The sequence below is a fragment of the Morone saxatilis genome, unplaced genomic scaffold (assembly GCF_004916995.1).
Source record: "Morone saxatilis isolate NCDOM2014 unplaced genomic scaffold, NCSU_SB_2.0 Contig5, whole genome shotgun sequence".
NCBI lineage: Eukaryota > Metazoa > Chordata > Actinopteri > Moronidae > Morone > Morone saxatilis.
Window position 1 is genome coordinate 5,176,368 of NW_023340095.1, and position 21,878 is coordinate 5,198,245.

General features: G+C 39.6%; 3 protein-coding genes across 5 annotated transcripts in view; all 3 read right to left on the minus strand.

Annotated features, from left to right (window-relative positions):
* The window catches only part of LOC118339458 (carboxy-terminal domain RNA polymerase II polypeptide A small phosphatase 1-like), a 22,460-nt gene extending 8,037 nt beyond the window's left edge, over positions 1 to 14,423 (minus strand). The window contains exons 1-3 of one of the 2 annotated variants that reach the window (XM_035677105.1): positions 14,085 to 14,423; positions 4,953 to 5,101; positions 498 to 599 (exon numbers count right to left, since the gene is read on the minus strand). In XM_035677105.1, the coding sequence (XP_035532998.1) occupies positions 498 to 599; positions 4,953 to 5,101; positions 14,085 to 14,157 (324 nt within the window). In that variant the 5' untranslated portion in view covers positions 14,158 to 14,423. Of the gene's footprint in view, positions 1 to 497; positions 600 to 1,209; positions 4,117 to 4,952; positions 5,102 to 14,084 lie in introns of those variants that run through there. The other variant, XM_035677104.1, reaches the window with a different exon arrangement.
* Positions 14,424 to 15,607: 1,184 nt separating this feature from the next.
* On the minus strand, positions 15,608 to 17,874 carry LOC118339106 (SPEG neighbor protein-like). 2 transcript variants are annotated; one of them, XM_035676639.1, is made up of 5 exons: positions 17,724 to 17,874; positions 17,241 to 17,347; positions 16,416 to 16,723; positions 15,997 to 16,138; positions 15,608 to 15,883 (listed from the first exon to the last, which is right to left on the minus strand). In XM_035676639.1, the coding sequence occupies exons 2-5, from the start codon at positions 17,345 to 17,347 to the stop codon at positions 15,745 to 15,747; spliced, it is 696 nt and encodes a 231-aa protein (XP_035532532.1). In that variant the 5' UTR covers positions 17,724 to 17,874; the 3' UTR covers positions 15,608 to 15,744. The 2 variants fall into 2 exon arrangements, with proteins under 2 accessions (XP_035532532.1, XP_035532534.1); XM_035676641.1 differs by having other exon boundaries at positions 17,241 to 17,382; positions 17,724 to 17,807.
* A 460-nt stretch (positions 17,875 to 18,334) lies between these two features.
* The window catches only part of spegb (striated muscle enriched protein kinase b), a 37,950-nt gene continuing 34,406 nt past the window's right edge, over positions 18,335 to 21,878 (minus strand). Inside the window, exon 41 of the mRNA XM_035675914.1 lies at positions 18,335 to 21,812. Within this exon, the coding sequence (XP_035531807.1) occupies positions 21,557 to 21,812 (256 nt within the window). The 3' untranslated portion in view covers positions 18,335 to 21,556. The remainder of the gene's footprint in view (positions 21,813 to 21,878) is intronic.

The window sequence follows — 21,878 nt, forward strand, 5'->3', positions numbered from 1 at the left end:
TTACCTCAGTAAATAGTTTCCTAAAGAGTTTATAGTCTCAAATGCTAGTTTAAATTTTCTTTAATATAGCATGATGTTCATTTTGCAAATGACTACCACAGCGGTGTCCATCCAATCTCAGGTAAACTCTATAAAAATGGTCATACATACTAATTTGTAATCATTATTGGCTTTCATAACAAGAAATTCCTGTTGAGATGAATGGACTGAAAGCAACACACAACTTGCAGATATTTCCACCAGTACTGTCAATGTGAACAACTGAATGGTGCTATAACCACATCCATATTCAACACAAGGTCCCTTTAAAATATTAGGTAGACAGCACTCCCACTGAAAGGAAAATGATTTATTTACTTTTATTTTAGATAAACTGACACTTAAATTGCCTCTTTTGAAGTATACCGTATTTAATGATGTCTGTCTGTGATTATTAATCTGTCAATAATCTCAGAATATAATAGGACTGAGAAAGCAAGTCACATAGGTCAACTTACCTTAAATGAACTATGCACTAGTGTTTCATCCAAATCAATGACAACACAGATCTTCCCTGCATCATTCGATTTCATCCGTGGGAGCAACGGTTTGGCTGGAACCTGTGGACGAAAGGAGAGTTAAGACCTAAAGCTCATTTATTGCAAATGCTCCTAATTAAACAGCTTTTATTACCTTTAACATGAGAAATTACCATCTCGATTTGTCGTGTAGGACTTGCAGCTCATTGTGTGTGAGTGTGTTTACTGTTACTTAAGAGACTGAATTGTGTTGTAGTGTTTCAGTGACAGGTTACAGGAAACCTTGGATGCTACAGCTGCTGCCATGATGATGGAGCATGTAAATATCACCATATTGCACTCCATCATTCAACAAGTGGTCAGGGATCGGTGTTTGTTTTTGCGATTCTGATGCTATAAACAAGCTGGAATGAACAAACAGGCTGCCTGTAACCCTGATGCATGTGTTTGTCCGTGTTGAGTGAACTGCCACCATGTGAGGATAATGGCAGAGCAAGAGTTTGACACAGATACCACACAATCTGCCAAGTTGGGATCTCCTGTAACGTAGTTGGCAGTACTGTCTTAATGATATAAAAATAGACCGATATAATATTGATTCTGGGGTAATTCAAAGTTTCTCCCACAGTTCCAAAAACTTAATTTAATCTACTCAAATACTTCTCAGCTGAGGTGCAAAGACGTGTAATACCTGCTCTAGTGGTGGAATGCAGTACTCGCATTCACAAGGCTCAGAGGATTCATCATCACTCTGCTCCTCTTCTGAATCCCTGCTTTGTTCGGAGTCCTGGTTGTGTGAATCCCTTCTCTCATTTTTTGCAATTTCTGGGACAACGCTGTGAATAATATCTAAAGGAGGTTTTATTTCTCTTGAAATTTCACTGAATCCACAGTCATCGTCTGATTCCGCAGTTTGTTCATTGGTTGTTTTTTCCACAGCAGAACAGCAGGTTAAATTCTCACTCAGGTCAATAACTTCAGTAATTCCAAATCGGACTGCCTTGCCCTCCTCTGGGCTCCTCTGGGCATGTTCCTGTAACTCAGTCTCTTCCGGGGATAAAAGAGCATCTTCTCTTTCATTCCCACAAGCATCCCCGTTAGCTTTTCCATGGATTATCTGATCGTACGATCTTCCTCCCATAATAAATCCATTCAGGGCTTGTTTCACAGATGACTGAATGCTTTTAATCTGATATGCATAGTATTCTTCAACGCTTTGCTCACACAACTCCTTTTCCTCATGATCTACAAGGCAAAAATATGGCTCAATTTCTGAACATGCAGTAAATACTTTGTTTTCAGGCTCAGGCTCATCTTTGTCCTCCTTTTTGCAATCAGTAAGAGTTGTCTGTAAATGACCAACCATAGAGGTATTGCCACCAAGAGTATCAGAGACTTTATCTTCATAAGCATCTCCTTCAACAGAGATGTCATCTGCACATGGCGCATACATACTCTCCCCATTACTAGACGTCAGGCAGACTTTAGCTTCTTCTTCATCACAGATTTCAGAAACAAACTCACAGGCTTCTCTCTCAAAAGCATCCTCCTTCTCCTCTGCTTCCTCACAATCTTCTGCATAAAATGCATAGGCTTCAGATTCATTTTCTTCAACTTCGTCCTCATCTAAACTTGACTGTGACTCTACAGTCCAGTCTTCATATTGTTTCTCTGACTCACAGGACCCAGAGGAGGTATCATCTCTCGGACTTGCGTCTTCCTCATCAGTATCTTCACAGGCTTCTTCAGAGGCATCAAAACATGTTTCAGTTTCCTGTATGTCAATTTCCTCTTTAATGTCTTTATATTTGTAGGCATTGTTGGCAAGTTTCTGTGCCTCTGAATGAACTTCTTCAAGATACAGGCTGTCATGGATATCTCCCCCATCGAAGCAGGAGATGTAACGCCGCTTTTGTGAAAATGCGTGTCCGTTATAGTCAGCTCTGTCAAATAAATCAAAGTAATCCTCAATGACAACATCAACAGTAGGCGTTTTCTTTTTATCCTCATGACTTTCATTAATAGTGCTTTGCTCTGTTTCTTCATCATCTTCAAACGATTCCCACTGTGTCTGCTCATCACTTGAATCTTCCTGAGCTCCTTTTTCAGATTCCCCAGATGAATCAGAGAAGGGATCTGAAGGAATACTGTCATCAGGACAAGTCTTAAAGGATTTGGTTTCAATAGAAGAGCAGTCTGAAGAGCCGTCTTCTTCAGTGCAAAACTCTGACGTTTCGTCAGAGTTGCACTGCTCTGAAATACCACATTGTTGAGTTGGTTCATACTCTTGGCTTGCTTCAGGGTAATCAGTTCCACACACAGTTTCACAGTAATCTGTGGATATGTTAGCTTGCTGATAGCTTTCTTCAGTGAGCTGGGGTGTCTCACAGCTTTCACTTGCAAAGGAGACATCTTCACTATCATCAAAATAAACATGAGCAGGTGCGCCAAAATGTGATGAATTTACACCCTCTGACAATCTGTAGGACTCTTCACCAATAGGCTCTGTTTCATGTTGCTCGTCCTCTTGTTCAGGTGGATAGTTGTCTTCACTGTCATCAGTTTGATTCTGAATTTCATCATACTCACAAAGTTCAGTGCCACAGTCCAGTAAGTCCTCTGAATCAGAGATGTTATGTGTGAAACCAGTCATTTCACATTGCTCAAAGTCCTCTGTTGATGTGTCTGGCTCAGAGTCAAAGAACTCACACTGCTGATCAGAAGGCTTGTATTGTTGCAACAACCTGAGGTCGTCTGAGCACTCAGGTATGAAATCAGACATTTCACACTGCGCAAAACTGTCACAGTTCACTGCCAATTTATCCGGCTCAAAGTCAAACTGCTGATCAGAGGGCTTACATTGCTGAAATAATTGGAGGTGTTCCGCACAATGTTCACAGCAAGGACTACATTTGGAAGCTAAGCTATGATTAGCACAGTGCTCAGAGGACTTGCAAGGTTTAAAACACTCACAGTGTTGAGCACATTCGTCGAGTGGTTGGCTTAACCCAGAAGTCTCACACTTATCAACGGTCTGGTCGGATTCAAAAAATCCTTCACTTGCTGAGTATTGCTCAAAGTTCTCAGAGTGTCCATTGCAGTATGTGCAGGATTCAGTCTCATCTCTATTCATGTTGCAGTGTTCCACACAAAGAATAGAAGGGTTAATTTCTCTGCTGACAACAGTCTTCTCAGTATATTCCACAAGCACCTCTATGCCAAGTTCAGCACTTCCCTTTGAAGGGCTGGTGAAACCTGCAGCTTCTGTTAATTTGGGAACCTGGCATTGTTCAGCAAGCATGACTTCAGTAGACGGCTCCCTTTCCCCAGAGACTTTGCTCTGCTCAGAGTTTTCCAGATACATCAGGAAATTATTTCTCAGTCTGGACTTTGTTTGTTGAAAGTTTTTACTCCATGCATTGGTTCCAGATCCTGCAGAGTCCAAGTCCAAATGACTGGCAGGTAACTGTAGGGTCCATTCATAGTGAATATTCACATGGCTGGTGGGGGGAGTCACTGAGACCACAGCCCGCCCAAGAGAGTAACAGCAACAGGAGCAGCATGCACGTTGACATGACAGGTTGTCACAACCAAAACTGAGCCTACCACTTGACTCGACCCCCCCCTTTGCCAGAGACCAAGCAATTTATTTTGGGGGCTTGGAAAGACGTGACAAATAACTTCTGGAATATCAAATCTCTATAAAAGGCTGAACTAAGGCAATAATCTGAAACTGACACCTGAGAACGTCTTTACCACTTGATCTTCAGACCATAACTGCCAAAAGTCATGTTGTTTTCCAAGAATATGCTCAGTTTAACCATAGGTAGTGTTGTCAATTGTCCACCAATGACGGTGGAACTATCAAGCACCATTCACAAGTTTTACCCAGAAATTCTCTATTTATTAATTAATGCATTAGTTAATAATTTATCAATTACAAGTTTCTATAATAAACCCTTATGAATCCAGCAGAGGTTAAGAAATTAAGAGATATGCGCTTACTTTTTCCTGATACTAAACTGTTTTATATTTTTACGCTGTAAGCCAAAGGGCCTCTCCCTCAGAGTGTATAGTGTATGCCTCCTGGCATCTACAGTAGCTGTTCTTGGATTTTTGCAATGCAGCGATCTTCCAGTCAGTCCATCTATGTAACATTTACACCATTTCCATCCCCTTCTTGTGACTCCAAGTCGTCTTGATTGATATCTGAACATAGAGTACTTTTCAACACTGCTATACATTACTTCCCAGCCCAGGGGAGATACTCTTGTAAACACCAAAAGCTCCGAGCCAAGAAAACATGCGTTTTATGCATCACACGGCTGTCAATCATGCTGACCACATGCTGCTAAAGGATGCTAAAGACGGAGGGTGGGAGGAAGTTAATATCACAAGAAAGAGTGTGAGAAGGATGTTGAGAGATAAACTTACTTTTGACAGAGTCCCATTTTCTTCTACCAAGAGGGGGGCATTGTTTTTTAGTCGAGGTGGCTCTGATTCTTTGTGACATAGACAGCAGAAGAGACTGTGGAGAAGGCCTCTACTGCGAGGCTTCTTTGAAGGCGAAACTTGGTTGGCACCTGGAACAGAAAAAGATAGAGAGAAGAAATGTACTATACTGAACCAACATGACAGAGATGCATATAGTCCTAAAATACTTTCTGACATTGATTTCAGGACTTCTGCTATGGGAAGTGGGCTGATATCAACCTATGATCTATGCTAAGTGAAACTAATTACAATTATTCCTCAGTGTGCAACATCAACTACAACTACAGAAACAGACATACTGTTCATCAACATACTTTTTGTATTTTATATTTTTTTTAATACATTTGAACTGTATTTTTTTAATTTAAATTGTGTTGCTATAGTTATATTCCTTCAGTGACTAAAACATATTATTCATTGTGGTTCAGCTACATGTGGCCAGGACTCCCTCTCCGTTTCATTACGTAAGTATTGGGGCTAATTTCGATCCAGTGTATATGATCTGTGCATTACTCTGGTCTGCCAGGACCCCTACTGTGTTCTGCCATGTTGTCATGCTGTGAGTTGCTACACTATGGCTATTTAAGATGTGCAGCCAAAGGTTATAAGACATTGCATAACAAATGTATAGGTGTACATTTCCGCCCCCAAAATAGTCGGGCTCTTTCATTATCAGTATATATTTTGTTTTTTAAAATACCAAGAATTTGCTTAAATAGATGACTAACATTGAACATATTTAAATATAGGCAACATAATAAGTAACACTCAACACCATTAAACAGGCAACAAAACGACCAACACTGAACATAGGCAACAATATTCTTTACAACTTTTTTGTTATTTGCTGTATTGGTTAAGTACTTCTTTTTGTGATCATGGTTCAAATTAATTTCACAAAATCCCATCATGACTGGTATAGCAATACTCTAGACTTCTAGAGGAATAGCATATCAGGTTTTTACTGTTTTCAACATGCAGAATTAATTCTACCATGAAGTTAAATCAAATTACTAGCTGTTAATAAAGTCCCTGTATGTGTCAGTATGTGTAGTGATGATGGGCAAGGGTTTTTTAAATAACAGATTTCAGCATCAAATCTTTTTTATATTTTCTTAATGAATGTGGTTTTAGCTTGAATCCTCTAACTCTACTTGTGTTTATACAACATGCAGAAAGAACAGAAAGACGAATAAATGACTATGACATTCAAAATATTACAAACATATGACACTGTGCTATCAGTGGATCGTCATGTGGCAGTGTCTTGTGACAGCATTTGATCTACCTTAACATCACTAACCCGTGTAACAACAACTATTGGCACACACAAGTTGTAGAGAACACCCCATCAGCTGGTGTCAGAGTGGTGAGAGCCTGTGTTTCCAAAGAAAGAAAAATCTCACTGACAAATTAGCTGAGCCTTGATGACCAGTCAGAGCTGTCAGCTAGAGAATTAGCATGCCTCAGTATGGCGTATCATGAACAGGACATCCTGCTTTGGGTGTAAATGTGTAATGATTGCCAAAGTAGCACAGACGGGCAGTGGATATGTTGTTTAGAGGACAACATGTGGAGTAGAGGGCAGTAAATATAAACCCACTTTAATATTGTTCTTTTGTGAACAATATTGGCTGTGGACAGTCACATTTGGGGTTTTTCAGTCATTTGTGACATGAAATAATTTAAACTAACTTAAAGGACAAAGGTTCAAGTGAAGCAACTGTAAGCAAAACACATTTTTCATGCATCTCTTTTGTGAGGATTTGCTGCTTTTCTTTGTCCTGTGATAGTAAGAGAAAATCTGTAGATATTGTTTTATTCCTGGGGCAACTTGATGAAATCATCTTGGGCTTCATGAAATCTGAAATGGCATTTTTTTACTACTTGATGACCAAACAGCTAATTGTTGAAAAGAGTCATTAGTTGCAGCCATATACTGTACTGTATGCTTACTGTTTATCTGGGCACATAAAAGCAGGAGGTTTTAATAAAGTGTGTTATAGTCTGGATTGCAGGAATTCATTTCGAGCCTAAAGGTTCTGTGCACAAGACTAATAAGTGTTATAATATTGGCTGTCAGGTTAACTGAAACACTTTCTCTAATGAGGTAATATTGAAAAACAGGAACACATTATTAAAGGAAGCAAGCAGTTCTAAACTCACCATTTTACATTAAAATGCTGGTCATTTTCATCACCACACAAATGTAGCAAATTTAACTACAGAACACAAACCCAGAAATACAAAAACAAAAAACCTGAAACAAGGTAAAAAGGAAAACAGAACAAGGAGAGTGCACTCAGTTTGTTGCAGATCATCACCAGGAGATGCAATTATTTTTACCCAAACCGATCTTATCCTTTTTGATGTTCTATTAAAGGTCACCTGACTTTTGTTATCATAATTACGAACTCAAAGGTCACCTCAGTATCCTTTCCTGCACATCCAAAACTCTCATCGTCTCTAAATGGCACACGAAAAGCTTAAAATGTGTAGACAAGACACCGAAATGTCCTTAAAAGTGGTGTGCTATTTATAAGCCATGCCATAATATCGTGGACTGGGGGCATGTGTGTCCAGTATGTATGCATGCGTATAGTGGAATGAGGCTGAGACAATAAACAGGTTACATTATCAGTGTGTGCCACAGTGAAAATGCCAACTAAAGAATCCACCAGCAGGAACAAGATTCCAGACTGAAGCAGTTGTTGATCACTTGTGGCCCCTACCAGCTGGTTAAGAGGTGTGAGGAGTCAGCAGTCAGTGGCGGCGTAAAACAGAGCAGTCAATAAAATAGGTTGTTAAAAAATTGAGAATCACCACAACCACCAAAGGTCCTTGAGCATACAATCATAAATATAAAATATTAGGCTGATGGGTCCAATAGTCGGTGAAATTAATTCTATATTTAAAAAACCATTCGGCACAGTTTCAGCAGTATGAACAAGTCTGACCTACTTTCAAGCGCTATTCACTATGGCTTTGGCCTGCTGACTGCTTCATTCAACCGGGGCTGAAAGTGGACGGAGCCCCTGGAGAGTGGTCATTATGGCCTGGGCATGCTTGTTGGGACATACCCCTCTTGGTCCCAAGACCAAAGGTTTGTGTGCAAACATGTGTGAAGGAATTGGGCAGGTGAAGCTTGTAGTGTTAAAAAACATCATGCTGCTCAGTGCATTACCTCTTCTGACATTACACATCAGAGTGCTTAAAATAGCCAGCCAGAGCAGCTGCTGACAGCGGTTAATGATGAGATTCTATGTATATATTTAGTGCCACATACTCCCACCAGGCCATAAACAGTCACAAACAAAACCTTAATTTGTCACCTACAATGCACAGCGGGGAATGGCTACGCTGTCCGTTTACGCTGCACACAGAAAAATGAACTAAATGAAATCAACATCATGTCATTCCCAAAGCTTCCTAACCATCATGGATATTGCAAATGTCAACATAAACAGAATCCCAGGCTGCAGAGACACACTGGCTCCTGATGGAATGAGTTACGGTCCAAAAAAAGAGAGGTCACAAAGTGCAAACCAAAAGACATTGAAAGTAGTTTCCCTTTGGTTTTAGTAAAACTGTCAAATTATTTCATATCCAGACAAGTTTTTCTCAATTGACCAGATTAGCATCTTCGACCCTCAGGCCACCAGGTGCCCCATTTTTAAAACTTTTTCTTTCTTTCTTCTTTTTGATTTATATTTGTAGATAAGAGAAAAAAAACAACAACATTTGAGTAGGATCAGAATGCATCACTTGCATTTAATGATATAAAATACATACATTTTTTGTGGAATCATTAAAGAAAAAGGGTCAGCCCTTTTATCTATTCGAAATTGTAATTTAAAAACTTGATAATATGATTTAATTCTCATGTGGAAATGAGTTCAGAAGTGCTGGCCTCACCATGATATGGTATCACTTTTTGTTTACAGCAGGGGTAAGAATCTCAGGAATGATAAAGGCAACCCCATAGTGTGAAACAGGTGGGGCAAGTGGTTAAGAAGGACAGGACATATGTTTACAGTAGGATGCTCGAAAGTTACAGTACAGCACTGTAACACTGTACTAACTTTTTCTCCACCTTCCCAAAATTTACAAGAGCACTAACATCGTTCCACACCGACGAGGCTTTTTTTATTCATCAGCAAATAATCTGCCCGATTAATCGGCCGACCGATTATTATATCAATTATAAAATCATATTTCTCTCATAGCAAAGATACAGTAAACAAAACAGACCTTGAAGGAAAACTGAGACAAGCAGCTATTAGCACAACACTGAGATAGTGTATGCAACGCTGAACTCTGCTAGATCTGCAGCTGCTAGTTTGTGAAGGCAGCAACTGTGTCGTATGCACCTACATGCTAATGTCAGCATGCTCGCAATCACAATGTCAACATGCTGATATTTAAAACAGAAAGGTAAGAGTCCGCACTGTACGTAATGCTCCCATTAACATTTATTCTCACACCACCATGTGACGTTTTCGATGCAAACCCTTCTTCAGACATTAAACAAATGCAGAGACTCATTTTACATATATACCTGTCCATGTCATGTCAATACAAAATGGTGAACTAAACACTGTAAGTACAATAAATATGTATCATGTTCTAAACTAGCTAAACATACCAAAACAGAATCAGGTTACTATAACACTGGTTATTTGGTCATAAATCGAAAATGATATTTTTGTCCTGATGATCACACTAAAGGAAGAGTTAAGGATCACCATAGTTTCTACAATTCATCTTGAGGAAGACACACTAGACGTTTTCCCGAGCAGCCATAGACATAAAAATAGTAAAACACATGGTTACCAACGATACTAATTAAGTTCTTTCATTTAAGTCAAACAGTAGTCAGCGTGCTGCTATAGTGCATGTTGTCTCACAGAAAAGGCTCTGCTACACTAAATGATGGAATGGGACCTTAATTAGTGTCATTGGTAACACCTGTGTTTACCCTCCTGTTTCATATCAAAATGGCTCCTGTGAAAAAGGTCCGTGGCTGTTGATATTTCAGTCAGGACCAAAGTGGTGGACGGAACGACCTACACTGCCATGCCTAGAGCCCCGCCACTAGTGGGACTAAAAATAAAGTAGGAACGTGACATGGGTGTACCCATGTCCTCAACACAATGGTATTCATCAAGTTCAAAAACACTAAAAAGCTTTGAGACTGCGTTAGATAGAAGGTTTTACACAAAAACAGCTTACACAACAGCATGCATATTTAAGAAAGCTGACCCTGTATGAATACAGTTTGTATAATGTTGCCACAAATGGCATCTTGCAGTACATGGCTTGTGCAGGATCCATTTCCTCTGAGCAGCCGGATGCGTTCCATGTGGAGGTTGGATCCTGATCTGCAGGTGCGTCATCGACACGGCATGCTGGACCGGGGATACACTTCTAACGCTCGACTGATATTTAAGGGCTACACGCTGATCATAGTCGTCTGCAGCCAGGTCTTAAAGAACACTGGGGGAGATTACAAACCCAGTTTAGCCAAGGTGAACAGAAACAGCCATAGACAGCTGAGTTCTAGCACCACCGCAGATTCAAAGCAGAGTGTTTCTTTCATTTAGGATCAAGCACACTAATGAGATTGTAGCTATAGTCATTAGTTGCAACGTTTTCGCTCTTGGTTTCGTCAGGCTCAGGTGTATAATTAGGTAGCAGAAATGTGTAAGAAGCAGACTGTACTGCAACATTCCTCGCACCTCCCTGTCCAAGAGCCTCAGACACTGATAATGAGGTTACAGCATTTCCGAGGGGCAGCAACGACCTCGCGCCGCATCAGCATGTTTCAGCCCACTTAGTTGAAAGCAGGCTTATCTGAGAGCCCTGTGAGGCTAGGCATGCCTCTGCGTCTATTCCTATCCAGACGCAGAAAGAATGAGGCCTCCCACAACTGACTTTCCGCCACTTTGACACCTGATATTCTGTTACAATCTGACAACTTGCTTCACACCCCTCCGGAGCAGACGGTATGGCAGGTCCATGGTTACCCAGCTAGACTTAGGTCAGGTCGGATCAAGGTTCAAACATTTTTTGCATCTGGAAATTTTCACCTTACACAAAAACAGGTGTAGTTATTACAGTTAAAGTTGCTGACTTGTTGCTTGATGGTGCAGAAAATGATCACAGAAAGAATATAAACTAAATATACATTCATAGCAGTGTTATCGTGGCCATAAAACTGAATCGGATTTCAAAAGCGACCTGAAATAAATATGCCACCAAATATAGAATGAAACTTCAAGGAACAGGAGTGTATAGTTGGTTGGAACTTTGCTCAGACATTTTGAAAGAAAGTGTCCTTGCGTTACGGGTGTGTGATGCCCCCATTTGGCTGCAGCAACCTGTAAAACTAAAGAAGGGCTGACAGCTCGCCCTTTTCTCTCTCTCTGGCCCCTCTCTTCTGGATAGCAGCCATGTTTTGGCCTCATGACCTATGGACAGGAGGAAGTAAGGGGGGGCTGGACTTGCACTCGTAAGCTGGACAGTGCTGCCACCTTCTGACTGGACTCAGTTACTGGCCGGACTTTTCTTTCTCCATCCTGTAAGATTGTTCGGTTGTGGATAGATCATTTAATTCATTTATTCACCGCGATTCAATCATTCATTTAGATTCTATCTGTAAGCTGAATGTGACAGGATGAGGACTGTGGACCAAATCACATGATAAAACCTTTAATTACAACTTCAGTACCCAGACTAGCAGTCTTATCTTACATTGTCTTCTTTCATTCAATCGCCACACTCTTTACTGACTGTCTCATTCTGCAACTACATTCCTCCAAATGGAAAAACAAACGTCACTATCTTCATCTCTGTGTGTTCCGACGACAGTATACATGATTATATATCTGACATCTAGCCAAAATTGAATAAAACTGACACTAACAGTATCTGTTTAATGACAAAAACAACCAATACAACATGCACTGGAGCACAAGATTCACTCGAGGCGACGCTCCTTGAATACAAAAAACAATGAACTGCCATATTATTATATTATTATTAAACCATTCCAAATCCCTTAATTACTGAAGTGGAAGCAAATCTAGATGCTAAGCCCTAAAGCTAAGTTTATTACTGTACAGATGAACGGTATTGATCCCTGTCGACTGTCGTTCTGCTGCCAGGAAGCTGTAGGACTATTCCTAATGCTCAACCTTTATGTCTGTGAGCGTGGAAGGAAGCCAAAGCACACAAATAAAAAAGCAGGCAAACACAGCTGGATTAACTCTGTAAGGAGACAGTGCTAACCGCAGAGCCGTGCCAGCCTTCAGGCCTAACGCATGGCAAAAAAAAGAAGAAGAACATATTAGGTAACGTCTTGCACAATAAGCATTTACTTTTTTTAGTGCAGCAGCTTGTGTGACGTTTCAGTGAGCTGTATTTTGTAGTTTGTAGACTCCAATCTCCAGTTTTCTACTGAGACTGGACTCTAATGTGTAATCCGAATGGAATGAAGCTGACATCCTGCAGTTGTGCTGTTTTTATTGTCGTTACTGCTGTTACACACCCTCCCAGATGTGGGATCCTGCCTCATGAAGCCAACCGCTGGTCACTTTGCTTATTGTAGTCTGCTGTGGGTTACAGCTGACCAACACTGCATTTTTCCAGACACAGCTAAAGATCTCAATTTAATTTCAGCATCGTCATGCGAACCATTAATACAAATATCCTGCTCTGAAAACTGCCACGATTTCAGGATGCTTCTCTTTTATGCAAACCCACTGAGTCTGAGCAATTAAAAAGAAGGTAACTTTATTTTATTGAACTGTTGCTTCACTGGCAACTTCTGTGAAACATCTGGCATGACGAACGTAATATCAATGAACCTCTGGATTATCTGAAAAGTGAAAACTGAATTCAAATCACTGAACTACATGTTTAAATCAATATTCAAACTGACAGAAAACGGACAACTATTTTAACCATTTCAGTTTTTATTTTTTATTCCAGCTTTACAAATGTGAGGATATATTTGAATTATTGTAATTCATTTTATTTTATTTTAGTACTAGTTGTGGGACAACAGGAGCATTGTGAAGGTGTCCCTTTGGGCTGGGGGTCATTGTGACGGGTTTTTCTCATTATTTTCAGAATTTTTACACGTACAAACAAATCAGCAGATTAACCATGATGAAAACAAGAATTAATTGCAGTTTTATATACAAATTTGTTAAAAAATGAGCTCCACTTTAACCAACTACAAGAGCAAAATCCTGCTTTTAATGCATGAATGATAATAATAATATATAGTAGTGTAATGGTCAAAAGGGCAATTTCTCCTGCACTTAAAGTACTTTAAATACTTTAAGTACATTTGCCTGATTATAAATACATAGGCTACTCTTAAGAGTTCCACTGCAGGACTTTGACAGTAGTAAAAGTGCTTTTACAGCGTTGTAGTAGTACTTCCTCCACTACTGACTGCTGCAGAGTAATGGCCATGTTTTACACTCCCCATTGAGATAATACACGTGTTTGATGGTAGCCCATAAAATGGCAGCTTTAGCATCTTTATGTGTTCATTTAGTTCAAAGAAACTGCGTTCCTGGGACAACCTGAGGGGATAAACTGAAGCAGCTCAACGTCAAAGTCCAAAACAACAACAGTGAACTGTCAAAGTGACCCCGCCCCCTCAGTTTGAACGCACTTTCTCATGTTTTACACTCACTGTGCAGAAAAGCCCCCAAAGCCCACCGAGCTGCACTCACTTTATTTCACATTCCAATCAAATTGTGTCTTTTTTTTTAATATATATACATTTAAAACCGTATACTCAAAGCGGCTGCCCCCATGGCTCCGGCCTACCCACACAGCAACCGGCTTCAGACTGTCTCCAAGCTGCAGTGAAAGTGTTTCCAACAATCACATTCAAGGACATGTACGGTCTCTCTGGGAGGGGGGACGGGGGGGGGGACGGTGTGAGAGCCGGTCCGCGGACACTAGTGACACCGTGGCGTCCCCTGAACACACCGCCGTGCTGACATTGTCATGCGCAGCTGAAAAGTTGAGAAAACTTCAACCCAAACTCACCTTCCTCACGACGAGCCGCATTTTCCTCCTCGTCTCTGGTTACTTGCGTGATTATCGACGGCGAATGGTCCATTAGATCCGTCACTCAAACACAGGGACGTTGTTACTGTATACAATTACGGCAAGTTATGGCAACAAAAAAAAAAAAACACACACAACCCAAACAATTATTTATATTTTGCCACTCCCTGTCTGCAAACGCGCACACTGAGCGTGGAAGTAAAGAAACGCTCTAAACAGCTGAAAAGCGAACACAATGAACCATACCGGACCGAACGGGTCTGAAATACGGAGGTTAAAAGTGTCTAAAAAAAGTTACTTGTAAAAAAGTTGTAACGTTGAAGAAGTTCAATCAATTTGACCATGCTAACATGGAACTAGACGGTTTCAAGGAAGCCCCATTCTTAAAGCCACAATGCAGGATGTGAAGCTGTTCGCAAACTGTCACTGTACGTGTAGTGGAGTTAGTTCGGCTATGTTGTTGTTAGGGGGGGGTGTTATTGGGATGTTTTAATGAGTTTAAAATGTTTTATTTAATTTTTTTAAAAAAGTTTAATTTTGTGTAAAACCAAATAGAAGCGGTAAAACGTGTTTAAAAAGCGATATTTTCCATTATTCCCGCAGTCCATAGTGAACATGTTTAAGTTTTATGGCATGGTTTGCATGTTTTCTTGCACGTGGAGTGTTTTTAAAATTTGTGCACGCACAACTTTGACCTTTTTTTTGCGGGGGCACCCTTGAAACCGACCCGAGAGAAAGAGGAAGTTAGGGACAGTCTTTAAAGTGCCCACACATAAGATCAAAGTAAAACTCTTAATTTAAATGAATGAATGGATGAATGAAAGATCTCCAGATAGACTCATCCTCCAAATAATAATAGTTTTGATCTGAACTTATTTTCAGTAATGACTGTCATTAGAAATTCATTTCTTTGCAACTTACAGTCGTGTGTAACATTTACATTAACATTTCCACTTCTATACACCTTTTATGTTGTTGGTCATTGTTGCTTTTTATACATATTTATATACTTATCTATTTCCTTTATCTACTCATATATAGTCTGTTTCTATGTTGTTATAGTGTAAATGTTTATTTTCCCATCTTTGCTCTGTTTTGTTGTCCTTGTTTTTAGTTGATGTCTATTTCTATATTGCTGAAAACTGTTCTGCAATTAAAAATCATTAAATTGAGTCCCCTGTATAAACATACTTACAGAGGACAAGGACTGCATTTATTGTGCCTTTATTTAACCAGAAAAAGCACGTCCCATTAACAAAAGGTCTTTTGATGGGGGAAACAATCACCACACAAAGCTGAGTGGTAAAGCCAGTTCAGTAGTAGGCCTACTTTAGGCTGTAATTCCTCTAAATCATAGCTAGATGCTGCTGGCAGCAAAAAAATAAAAATAAAACCCTCTGACTGTACACAGTTAATTACACCCATGTCCACCTTTTTCATTGTAAATCTCTACTTTTTTAACCATTTGTATCAGAAACAAATATTGCACATTGAACAATACAAATGTGTGAACCTGCTTTTTATTATGAGCATGATTGAAGTTATGTACAGCTTGGAACGCAGCATGAATACAGTATATTGTCAGTTGGATTGATTATAAGAGACGTCGTGTTGGCTTTGGCGTAGCTGAGACGTTGCATCAGAGGATGTCGACGCGAGCAAACGACTGATCCGTGCCCAGATTGTTCTCCACAAACACCTCATACTTGCCAGCGTCAGACAGCTTTGCATTTTTGATGGTCAAGATTGAGTTGGTGTCTCCGATATCGAAGAATACCCTGAAAGACAATTGAAGCGTCTTTATTAGCACCGTTTGTTACAGCGTTGTTAACATATAAATAGAAAATAATACAGCAATCCCTCCCAGTTGAATCTCTATAAGGACGCCTACCTGTCGTCTTCTTCAATGTCATCTCCATCTTTGAGCCAGGCGACATCTGGAGGAGGCTCCCCGCTTATATCCGCCTTGAGCACCACGGTTGTTCCTCTCTTGGCTTTAATGTTGTCTGGGCCTTTAGAAACCTTAGCAGGGACTGGGGAAAGCATGACACAAATGCTCAGTCACATGGCTTAAGTTTGCCTTAAAGATAAAGTTCTACAGAAATCACAAGAGGAACACAGTAGAGGGAAGTCTGACAAAGTTTTGAGCAGGAGGAACGATTTGCATCATAACTTTCTGGAGTCCACAACTACTAAACACCACTTTCATATCCTTCATGTAAATACAGCCAGCAGCTGGTTAGCTTAGCTAAGCACAGAGTTTAGAAACCAGTGGATACAGCTAGCCTTTCTCCATCCAAAGGTACACACCTTCCACTAAAATACAGGCAGATCCACTTGTCTGTCCAAATGGATTTTTAATGGTAACACTGTATTTTCCTAAATCAGCCAGGACCCCATCCAGGACCACGAGCGCCACAAAATCTGGGTCTTCAAAAACATAGCGGTACTTGGGTCCATCCTTCAGCTCTTTGCCGTCCTTGTACCAGACGATGAAAGGGTCTGGGAATGCACTAACTCTGCACTCCAGCTTCGCAGCGCTGCCCTCAACAAGTACCACATCTTTGAGCTCCTGCAGGATCTTGGGAGGGCCTTTCTCTCGCAGTTCTTTACGCGACCTATATGAGAAACGCAGTAACGTGAGATTTCACTACACAAGCCTTTTGAAAATAGGTTCAGTGTGCTTCAAATATATTAGTTTATACAAAGTGTCGTGCAAAGGAAGTATGCAAGTGTTTATACCTGCTCTATACACCTGGTTGAGGTATATTATAATAGTTTAAATGGAGATAACCGTGCACATGTCACGTCTCCTTTCAAAAGCATTTGCTGTGTTGTACTCAACAGATGTAGTTATGTAAATCATACTTTATACACCATACTATCTGATTTCGGCACACCTAGCCAGTGACTCCCTTGAGTGTCAGTTTCAGAAAGGTACAAAAATAGTTGGATTTAGTCCCCCCCACTTCCAACACCGGATAGGTGTAGGGGGGTAAGAGGGTTTCAGATGCTGTGAAGTGGTCCAACAAGCACTTTGTTTGAAGCATACTTAAGCCTTGCATGATTACATGAACTCTGCTCATAGGGCACTTGAATGTCAGTGATGCCAACAGACATTAAATATTTTGGTACCTGTGTCCGCGATACGAGGCTTGGATTCGGATAGCAGCCTCCTGGACCTGAGGGTCGTTGATATTCAGAGTGCACCCAGGAGGAGGTGCAGCCTTCGCTTTGGACATCTGCAGTGGTTAGAGCACTACTTAGAGCAGGTTAGCTGAAAATGTATTTGATATCCAAAAGGCTTTTTCTACTGCATATATTTTGACTTCTGATAGAGGTGAAAGCACAGGTTATAAGATTAATGATGGCTCTGTTTTATTTAAGTGTCCCAGTAAGGTATGACAGACCCCGAAACTGAAGCAGCTAAATGCAGTTCAGCCATCATTAATATAATTTTTGTGTGCTTTTTCTACCGACATGTCAAAATGTATTCTGTGAAAAAGGCCTCTGATCACAGGAAAAGAACAATCAGGAACAGATTTTTACAAATGAATTAATACACATTTACCATACCAGCAGTTTCTTTCCTTTACAACATAACATCTAATTTCTTACCTCTGAGATGTTGTCGAAGCTGCTCTCTGCTTCACATCCACTCCAGAGTCAGCAATCCTAAAATACGTCCTGCTTTATATCTATGGGTCAGGAGGAGCCTTTTAGGCCCTCAAGGATCATGGCGAACAACCCATTACAGACATTCCCCTTCCCTTCTTTGGAAGCATGACAAGACTGATTGAAGATGTGCAACAGATGTTGCAGAGATCCTTTCCCATCCTTATAAAGCCTTCATATTAAATACTCCTGAGAATGCTTGGAGCAGTTAATAGTTTTGTTTGTGGTTGAAATGTGAGTCGTCCCCGGTGAAAATACACATATAATTGTTCGTCTTTCGGGACATATGGAGGGGAGTGGGCTTAGGCGGTATCATAAAATCAGCAGCATAGAATGATGAACCAACTGTGCTATTTTGTTAAAGTGGAAACACTTCAGTCAAATCTTTAGTGTTAATGAGCTACAAGCAGGAAACAGTGCAATTAGCAATCTTTTAAATATAGCAAATTCAAGAATGGTTAATAGTAAGTTCATACCAATTCTATATGTAACTCCACTTTAACACTTTACCTACCTCATTGTCATCCACAGTAGAAAGAAAGTGCCCCATTGTGTTCATATATTTGTCATATTTCCTTTATTGTTCAGAGCCTTAACAGCTGTCATGCCTTTTCCATGCCAGATTCAGAAATTTCACAAAATAAAAAGCAGAAGCTATAACAAATACAGTCACTCAATAAATAAACAAATTGCAGAAACACACACGAAGCAGTCACATTCATATAATCAAAATAAGGAACTTATCATTCATTTAACAAACTATTTTCTCTGTGGGTCTAATATCCATCACGAGGCACTGCAACACATTCCACAAAATACGGCAGAGGATCTTAATACAAAATGTGGAGCGTTCAACATCTTTTTCAAAACCCTGTTTGTATTTCATTTTATATGATTAAAGAACATGATATATTGCACAAACGTTTAGAATTCAATGCAACGTTGCATTCTCATGCTGATCTTGCATGTTGTCGTTCGGGTTAGAACAACGCCCTCTGTGATTAACTTCTACTATGCATAGGAAAAATGACTGAGCCAAAAAGACAAAGAGCTGCAGAAAAGGGCAGTATTTATCTAGCAATAGCGTTAGAATATATAGAATTAGTAAAATAATTTCATAGAATTACCAACAATCTCTGTCAGTCAATACACAAATTAAACGAGTTATGATGTTGCTGGATGTGTGACGCAGCTTTATGTGATATCCTTGTAAAAGACTCATCAACATCTGTTTGTGATTCCTTCATACTTTCTTTAAATAAAACAGAAAGTACGCTTTGTGTGTTAAGTGTGCAAATCTGTACTTGATATCAATACATGTGACAGCAAAATGATCAAAAATCTGACATTTGTGCAAAAGTATCACATGCTGGTCTTAAAACTGAATTTGCCCTCACAAGGCAAAGCAAAATGAAAGAAACAATACAACATAGCCATTTATTTACCATAAAGTAATGAGGATAGATCAAATGACCAGTGTATCACCGATGTATGGCCAGTGCAATGTTAAAGAAAAATATATTGGAACTGACAAACATTAGGATGAACCATACTTGGACAAAAGGGGGATAACAACATATTTGGAAACAGACTATACTGCAAACCAAATAGTTTTTTACTCGTATCAGTAATCCCTTTGCATATAACTAAAGTGGGAACATAAATAATCTTTAAACACCAAAACACCACTGAGTCGTATTCAACTTTCAGTCTAACAAGGGACAATTGTCAGTATGTGTCCAAATGCAGTCTTCACTATTGTACCTAGAAATGATGTGTTTCATGGAACAAAAACCAGAGTGAAAAAAATAGATTAAAATATATAATTAGAATTTACCCATTTTGTAATTGTTTAGTTTAGGATAATTTATACTCTCATTTACATTTTCTTGATGATCAACAAATACCTCTTTTAGTTGATGTTATTTTATTTATTAAGAGGTACATACCTAAATATATCTCATCTCAAATATAGAACATGGAATACAGAGAAAGTGTCTCTTATTTACAAATGAATTTAATATTTCTTAGAATTTATGATTTCATGTTTTGTACAGTCTGCTGCAGTGTTGCATATGTACTGATTTTATGTTTTAATCACTGCACAGTGTCCTATGAGCTTCTATGAGCTGGAAACCAAAAAGGTGTGTGACACTTAATTAAGGGAATATATAAATAATAATTTATGTGAAATATAATACTAATTATAACCATTTGAAATCTTACTTTGCTTTATTTATCAAAAGTTCTGCCATTTAAAAACCGTAATTTATAAAAACCAAATAAAGCAAAACCTTTGTTTTTCAAAGCAGTAGCTTTTAGCAATTAAAAATTACAGCTAAAATAAGAACTCATACACTCAACAACGTCTCAATAAACATCCTTTTTCAATGAATTATAGAGGCTATTTTTTATGCTGACTAATGCTAACTGGTTAAGGGCACTTGGAGGCACCCCAGTATCACCAGTGGGTTTTTAAAGCGATTCGGTTTCCCACTAACCCCCTGAATAATCTTACATTTAATAATGATCTCAGGCAAAGTTCTGTATGCACAGTCTAAGCATACTATGACTGACTGATCAAACTTGTAAACCTCATTTTAGTAAACTCAGAGATGTGTGTAAATATCTCTATGTGGCTAATCAACCTGGATCCTTTACACTGGGGCTGAGTGGAAGAGTTTAGTTCATCTGGAAGCCAATGCGGTGGTTGTAAGCTTATTTGTGGTGAAGGAACTAGTGCCTGCCAAGCAGGCCACACAGTGTCAGTCCTGCATGGAGCCACTTATGCCCTCCATATCATCACTCGGAGCAGAAATTATGATCTAATAACAAATTTGAATAAATATATAATGCTTTTCACAATGAGAGAATCATTACTATACTATTTTGTACCATCAGGGAAGAAATGTGTGCTGATTCTAAGAATAGCCCTTGTAGAGAATCCTCCAATGTATCCTCTGAACTCTGGATATACATTTTTTTAAAACTCAAAACAAGAAAGGAACTTTAACTGGAACTGCTACAATCTTGACAATCACTGAGATGCTACAGCAGTATAAAAACTTAGGTACTGTAGCACAAATAACAGCTTCAATTCAATCTGGATTCAGTTTATGGAGAGCAATATTTAGCGTCAGGCTAGGCTGTCCTTCATCAAGGACACAGGATTAGACATTATAGAATGAACTTCTGGTCAGGAAACATTTGAATATAAGACTATAGACTGATTAAGTAGAGGTGTTGCAATTGTTTTAGCACTCCTTATTTTGAAATTGTGCTAAGTACTTGTTATTGGGGAATCTCGTGAATAGCTTGTACTTAAATGAAACAATACCTTCAACATCAAAACTCTATTACAGCAATTTTAGGCCTTTAATGGTGGGTCACTACAATGTATTCATTTGTGTCCCCTCTAATCACTGTAGAGTTGACAGTTAGAAAGGAAGTAATTTATCCAAAATGTATGCAAAGTTACAAACCTTGAGGTACTAACTTGAAGACAACATCCTGCCTTGCATGAACAAGGTCCACCATTTAAAAAAAACGCAGCCAGGCTCTTGTAACTGTAAGAGTTCCCTTTCTTTTAGATCCTCCTTCAGAACCACAAAAGAAAAAGAAGTGACGTCTCTGTAGACCACAGCCACTGCTGGTTTCTTGAGTTTTTTTTTCCCTTTTCGACCAAGTTCAACAACTCAAACCTGAAGGGACCACCCCACCTCACGGCCCAAAGTCTTGTTTTAAAGTCCCGCCATCTGGTGTTTGGAAGCCTGTTTTCACTGGGTGACAGGTGTGGTGTGTGAAGTTGGCACATTTGGTGTGGCGGGGCTGGTGGGGGTTTGTGGCGAGCTCTGGTAGGACCGCAGGAGAACTTTGTGCTTGGTGGCCACCTCCTCTCGCCTGCGCTGCTGGTCGGCCAAGAATTCCTTGAGACGGGTAGTTGTAAAGGTGAGAGTCTGCCTACGAAGGCGCATCAGGTAGGCATCTTGAAGCCAGGAGTTACTGAAGCAGTCCTTAATGGAGGGACGGGCCCTGTTGAAGACCAGACAGTGAGGAGCCAAGTATGTTATAGACTTTAGAGAGACTTAAAAAACAAAA

What these genes read in the sequence shown, in the direction of transcription:
- LOC118339106 (XM_035676639.1), bottom strand. Translation starts at nt 17,347, where the DNA reads ATGTCCAAAGCGAAGGCTGCACCTCCTCCTGGGTGCACTCTGAATATC. An exon ending in GCCTCGTATCGCGGACACAG is followed by an intron (nt 16,724 to 17,240) that starts GTACCAAAATAT and finishes TTTCTCATATAG; the next exon opens with GTCGCGTAAAGAACTGCGAG. An exon ending in GACATTGAAGAAGACGACAG is followed by an intron (nt 15,884 to 15,996) that starts GTAGGCGTCCTT and finishes ATTGTCTTTCAG; the next exon opens with GGTATTCTTCGATATCGGAG.